This window comes from Trachymyrmex septentrionalis, unplaced genomic scaffold (assembly GCF_001594115.1).
Source record: "Trachymyrmex septentrionalis isolate Tsep2-gDNA-1 unplaced genomic scaffold, Tsep1.0 scaffold182, whole genome shotgun sequence".
NCBI lineage: Eukaryota > Metazoa > Arthropoda > Insecta > Hymenoptera > Formicidae > Trachymyrmex > Trachymyrmex septentrionalis.
In genome coordinates, this window is record NW_017304990.1 from 503,041 (window position 1) to 509,505 (window position 6,465).

At 43.1% G+C, this 6,465-nt stretch overlaps 2 protein-coding genes across 3 annotated transcripts in view; both read right to left on the minus strand.

Moving 5' to 3' along the window:
- Window positions 1-5,433, minus strand: part of LOC108746609 — a 32,033-nt gene extending 26,600 nt beyond the window's left edge. For both annotated transcript variants that reach the window (XM_018483482.1, XM_018483481.1), the window contains exons 1-3: window positions 5,415-5,433; window positions 3,551-5,277; window positions 2,624-2,712 (exon numbers count right to left, since the gene is read on the minus strand). In XM_018483482.1, coding sequence (XP_018338984.1) covers window positions 2,624-2,712; window positions 3,551-5,262 — 1,801 coding nt within the window. In that variant the 5' untranslated portion in view covers window positions 5,263-5,277; window positions 5,415-5,433. The remainder of the gene's footprint in view (window positions 1-2,623; window positions 2,713-3,550; window positions 5,278-5,414) is intronic.
- Window positions 5,385-6,465, minus strand: part of LOC108746601 — a 2,245-nt gene continuing 1,164 nt past the window's right edge. The window contains exon 2 of the mRNA XM_018483464.1: window positions 5,385-5,900. Coding sequence (XP_018338966.1) covers window positions 5,385-5,900 — 516 coding nt within the window. The remainder of the gene's footprint in view (window positions 5,901-6,465) is intronic.

Genomic DNA, 6,465 nt, shown 5'->3' on the forward strand with positions numbered 1-6,465 from the left:
TAGCAACTTGTTTCCTAACAGGCAACTTAGAATGTTGTATTGTATACCTCCAAAGTTCTTCCAGTGTACGTACAACGTATAACGGAGTGAGAGAAAAGACTCTCGAGTCGATGTAAAATGACGTAATGTATTTTCACGTACCTTACCTGGGTACCTTCGCGCGCGCGGCGGTTCGAAACGACGGTGGGTGTAATGGATACCGTGAGACTTTTTACGACTTTACATTTAACGGGGTTGACGGGGAACGTACGTCTGTCGGTTCGTTGGAAAAACGCCCGGTTGAAACGTTCTCGGCACCCGGCGACCCGAAGGCGCCTTGACCGTAAAGTTTCGCAAGTTTAATACGGACTTCGCGGGGTACTGCAGCTTCGGCGAACTTCGTTCGTTAGCAATCCGCGCGAGCATCGCCGCCGCTCGCTGCCAGGCGATTCTCGAATTATTCTTAACGGTTTTGCGTTCTCACACCCACCTGGCCGGCGGCCGGGAATCCACGTTCCGAGCGCAGGAACGCCGACCGTGCCGATTAGAGACGAGTGTTTCGACGGAATTTCCTTATTTCCCGCTTTGCACGAAGCGTCCGGCCGCGGTAGAGTCTCGGGACTGAAGATCCACCGATACACTCCTTATCGTACGACTCGCTTCATGGATCGCGCTGTCCGCGTTGCGAGCAAAAAAAAAAAATGAATGAATGAATGAAAAGGAAGTAAGATGCGGCAAAGACAATGTCGAAATCGCGCGGGAAGCGAGGAATCGTCGTTGGAAAATTATACATCGCTTCCAACGTTACGACGTATGTGCAGCGTGAGTGATCGGTGGTATCTTTGAAAAAAAGTATTGTGCAAATTAATTACTATACCACCGCTTATTATTCCTTATTGTTATCCAACTTCGTAATCGCTTCTATTATATAAACTGCCTTTTTCCTTTGGAATTTTTCTCGACGAAGCTGCGTATTCATTAACTTGAAAAAAAGAAGGGACACACAAAGTGAGCTAGAAATACTATTAGGTTGTTCGGAAAGTAATTTCGTTTTTTTCTCAACAGAGGACTTATTGTATTTTTTCACAGCCAACTTTACACTTAAGCCGCATAATCATTATATATTTTGACAGCTGATATAGCAAGGCTTGCTTGTGAAAAAAGTTCGATTGATTCTACGCAGTAGTTTTTGGTTGGTGCCCTATCAAATATGGAAAGTGAAAAGCAGCATTTTCGGCATATTTTACTTTTTTACTATCGAAAAGGTAAAAATGCTGTTCAAGCAAGAAAAAAATTATCCGATGTGTATGGAGAAGATGTATTGACAGAACGCCAGTGCCAAAACTGGTTTGCAAAATTTCGATCCGGCAATTTTGATGTTGAAGATGCACCACGTTCTGGAAGGCCAGTTGAAGCTGATGAAGACACAATAAAGGCATTAATTGATGCAAACCGGCGAATAACAACTCGTGAGATCGCTGAATTAAATTTATCAAATTCGACCGTTCATGATCATTTGAAACGCGTCTAATTGAAAATCGTCTTTCATTTTCATAAGAAAAAACGAAATTACTTTCCGAACAACCTAATATATTGCGATTAGTGGAATGTTTTCGATAGTATATCTCATATCGAGTTAGTATATCACGTGCGAATTATTACCATCGCTCGACTGGCACTTGATTTCCGGTATTTCTATGGCGAAATTACCGTTTTCTCGATCGAACATTGATCCACCTCGGCGAGATAGACATTTTTCAACTTGCGGCGGCAAAGACGTGCGTGATAACATATTTCTCTTTAAATAGTTTTCTCGGAGAGCATGTATTACGCAAACAGGTATCTCATTGAAGTGCATTCGCGTTCTATAGAAAATGGAGAGCTTTCCCGGTGTGGTGTTTAAGTAGAAATAAATTATAAGGGGCTCGCCGAAGCAACAAGCAGAAAAGGAGAGAATATCAGTGAGATGTCTTGATTAAGATCTCGCGCATAATACAAGTGAAGAGGAAACGCGAACATCTAGTCATTCGTGCGAAAATATCACAGAACGCAATGTTGGTGAATAAGAATTTCTCCCTGCGAGGAAGGCGCGCCGCTCTACACGCCTTTGTCTCGATTCGCGACCTGCCTCCGTTTTCAACGGGCGCATTCGCGCCCGCGCGAAACCCGAGAGAGCCGTATGGGCGCGTAACGCAAGGTGATTAATGCGTAACCTTTGTAAAACTCGACGGTGACGTGCCACGGTAGCGTGGGCGTGTGTACCGGGTGTCCTCCGGCACTCGAGAGACTTTTTCGTAATTTTCTTTTTCGCAATAATACCCGGCGTTTGGCGAATTGAATAATCGTAACCCGTTGGTCGCGGAAAAATGCGAACGTTGAGCGACGCTATCGGAAGCAAAGTCAATTAATTAATTAGCAACTCAAGGTTGCGCCGATTGATGACGTGCTAACTTTTTTTTTTTACGCAGTTAGCTTTAATAGGCTCAACCGTCCGATTTGTTGCCTCTTGCTATTAGCGAATGCATCTCTAATCGTTCTGCGCTGGCCTCGCATTCTTCCGTTAATTAGATAAATTGCAGCTTTATTGACTCAAATCGTATTTTGAGGTTTAATTAAAGTTTAATTAGCGTATAAATTGACTTACCGTTTTTAACGAACACATCTTTCTCGATTGCAGAAGGCGATTCTTCCGGCTCCACCGTCAGCTCACTGGAATCATTCGTGTCTGCGTTGCTGCAACAGGTTAGGGATTGTTTTTTTTTTCCAACTGCTTAAAAGAGAATAGCTATTTTTTTTTTCATCTCGTCGCGATTGCGACAAGTAAAAGCAAAATTATTTTGTATGGGTATTTAAAAAAAATAATTATATATCCTATTTCAACGCTAGGAAAACCTATTAAAAGATTTAATAAAAAGCAATCGCTGTTCGAACGCGGTTCGAGAAGTGATTGCAGCGTCATGCAAAGAAGGAGAGATCGCTTTTCAAAGCAATAAGCAAATGTCGAGCATTTGCATGGAGGCGTTCACCTCGTGGGACGGCCGAGTCAAACGACTGTTCGTTTCTCAGTAATCGACAACCTTCTTTTCTATTCTTAGAACGATCAATTAACCTTTTCTCCATGTGCCGTACACGGCAGGCAACCCATATCCATAAAGAAAGTGAATTAATTTCTTTTTAAAGTTCATTCGTTGCATGGTGCTGCATCAGTGAGTTCTATAATAATTTACTCTTTGAGTACAATTCTCAGCAGTTTATTTCACAGCTAACTGCTAACCATTTTATTCGAAATAAAAAACACGGAATAATTGTAATTAATTTTATGTAATATGTGTACTATAATATTACTGTTTATTTGTATATTAACGCGATAAATTAATAATATTAAATTTTGACATAATAATTGAGATGCAGCGTGGTGAAAGTAAATGTACATAAATCACGTTTCTCCAAAAACAAACATCTTAAATTTTCTATATCAGTCAGAACCTCTTTCATAACTGTAGTCTTTGAATAAAAATATTTGTGTTACTACTGGAATATATATATATATGTAATACAATTGCAAACTTACGCATTCATATATTCTAAGGAGGTTTCTTCCTCTTCGCCAATCGTTGCGAGATTACTCTGCCAGTAATAATCGCCGTCGTCGCTTTCGTCAGTGGTGTCTTCTTCTTCCGTAATTTCTTCGTTCTCTAACATTTGATTTATTTCCGGATTCTTTATATCGTCGTTGACCACGTCGAGCGATTGATAAGCGATTTCCTCATTTTCGTTATCTCGCATTGTAGAATTATCGATCGATAAAATACCTTCTTTGTTTGTTGGAAATACTTTCTTAGAATTATCCCGATTATTTGTTCTAGTTTCTTCTTGATGATAACTTTTCGAGTTTATACAGTTTTCTTTTTCATCGTTCGACTCGTCAATGAGCTCGTCAGTTGATTCTAAGATCGAATTTTCACGCTCTGGTGAAACTTTATTCGAATTATTCGTAGGCTGCAATTGATCTTGTTCGTTTCTATCAATTGCTTCGTTTTTTACTTTATTTTGCTCGCAATTCGCAGTTTCTGTCGTGTTATTCGATTTATCTTCCTCCTTCTTATCAGACTGCAAACCTTTGGCCATTCTGATTTCGATAATCTCAAAGACTTTATTCGTTCGTGCATTTTCTTCCGAACTCGCAGCTTTATCCTTCTCGTTATTAAGGCAAATGTTCTCCATGTCAGGTTCTTTATCGAAATTTTCATCTGAACTTTCGATTCTTTCACTCTTTTCGTCAAGGATATTATTTTTATTTGGTGACGAACTGCATACTCCTGGCCGAACGTCTTCTGTGTTCTTAACCTGCGAGAGATTATTGTTCTCTTTCCCCGTTTTTATGCGATTAGACTCGATCGACGGTTTAATTTCTCTCCGCGGTGTTATAATTGGAGGTGGAGGTGGCGGAGGTGGTCTCTTCCGCCTAGCTTTAACATCTTTTCTCGGTAATGGTTTCGGTGGTAATAGAGGAGCTTCTTCTGAAAGTTCTCTTTCAGAAGAAACGGATACCGTTGCGACGGAGATTCGCGGTGGCCGCGCCTCGTTTCCCGATTCGCTCGTTTGCATCTGGTTCACGCAGATCCTGTTAACGTGATTCCTAGCCGGCAACGGCGGTGGCGACGACCTGTCGCCGTTGCTTCTCCCCGTGCCGGAAACAGAGATCGCTTCTTGGAATTCCTCGTGGTTGCCGTTGACGCGCTCCACGAGCTCCACGTCGTCCTTAATTGGCCTGAAATGCGTGGTCGAGTCGGCAGCCAGGTCGGCCGTGTAGAAGAGATCCGGCCTGGCCTCGTGTCCGTAACTCAGCGGGGCGTCCTGAAAGCTGAGTGGCGGCTGGAGAGTGATCGTTTCCTCGATCAGCACCGTGTTTGGTGCGACGACCGCCGTAATTCGTTCGACTTCACCGCGCGATTCCACGTGCGTCACCGCTTCAGAATTGGCGAGACGGCGGAGCAGGTAATCTGGCGGATTCGAGAAATCCCGCTCGAGATGCTCGAGTGGACAGATCGCTCGCGACAGCAGCACATCCCGATCGGATGAACGTTCGAGGTCTCGATCGACGCCCGAGAATTCGCTTGGCTGTTCGGAACCTGCGGTCGACGCTGTCGACGTCGTGGATATGGTCGACACGCGATCGGACGTCGAGAATCTGTCCACTACGGTGGACATGGAACTGCCGGTATCATCGGATGTGCTGCCGTGCGTGGAACCACATTGTGATCGCGCATCCAGATAAACCATCGCTTCCGGTGGTTCCTACGGGGCACATAAGAGACATTTTTTTTCTTTCACATTTTTCTAGCATTTATTTGGAATTGTCACAGCGAATTGAAAAGAGAGATTTATTTAAAAATATTTTTAATCTATTTCGTTTTTCTCTTTACCGTGATTACCTGCTTCGCTTTCACGGATTCCGGCGAGCGGTCCTTCGGCGATTCTTTCGGGTTCTCCTCGGGACTCGATCCGTTGATGTTCCTCGACGAAGACTCGTAACTCTCGTACGAGTTCACTTTGGTTACGCACTGTAATCCAATTTGTGAAATTGACGAGCCATTCTGCACGCCACTTTGCGAGCCATTCTGCAATCCATTCGGAGATTTCGAATTGTCCAACGATTTCTTGATGGGACTAGGATTTGCCTCGCCGTCCGCAGGTCCTCGAGGCTGTCTCAGTTTTCTTGGTGGTACAGGCGGTGGTGCTGCGGGCAATTCCGGAGGCACTTTGCTCCTTTCGATTTTTCTCTCAGCGCTCACCACTTCCGGTCTAAGAGCGCCGCGACATCTCACCATCAACCTGATGACCAGCTGCGACTCCTTCAGTCTTCTCACGCAATCCAACCGGGTCATGTGTGTCACCGGTATACCGTCGATCGACAGTACCTGCGATAGAGAGATGTAAGGTGATTGTCAAGTCAACAAGGGAGAAACGCGGGGAAGAGCTTATTGCTCGCGATCATTTGCAAGGTAAACAAGTAATGGAGGTGAGAGGAAACCTCTCTTGAGGATCATTAGGGAGGAAGTAGGTCTTGAAAATCATAGACGGTGAAGAGTGCACCGTGGGAGCTAAAGAGAGTGCGTTTGTGCACCGTCTTATCTTGCAGCTGTTCCGTGAAAGAAAAATATATATATGCACATCAATATCTCGCTGTCTCGTAACTTACGATTTTCATTTTATTGACAAACACTGATCAATTTTAAGTCAACGTTTCTTCTAATATATACGGGAAGAACGATTTTTTGCTCAAGTATCTAAAAATTTATCGAAATGTTGATTTGAAAATAATTTTATTGGATTATCGAAATTTGTGTGTAGGACGCTCAAGCTATGGTTGCTAAAATATTAAAATTTTTACTCATCATGCTTGAGTTTCTTACGTAACTATATTTTGAATTGAACAAATTATTTTTAGATCCGTATCTAGCTCTAAATTTTTCAATGCTTCAA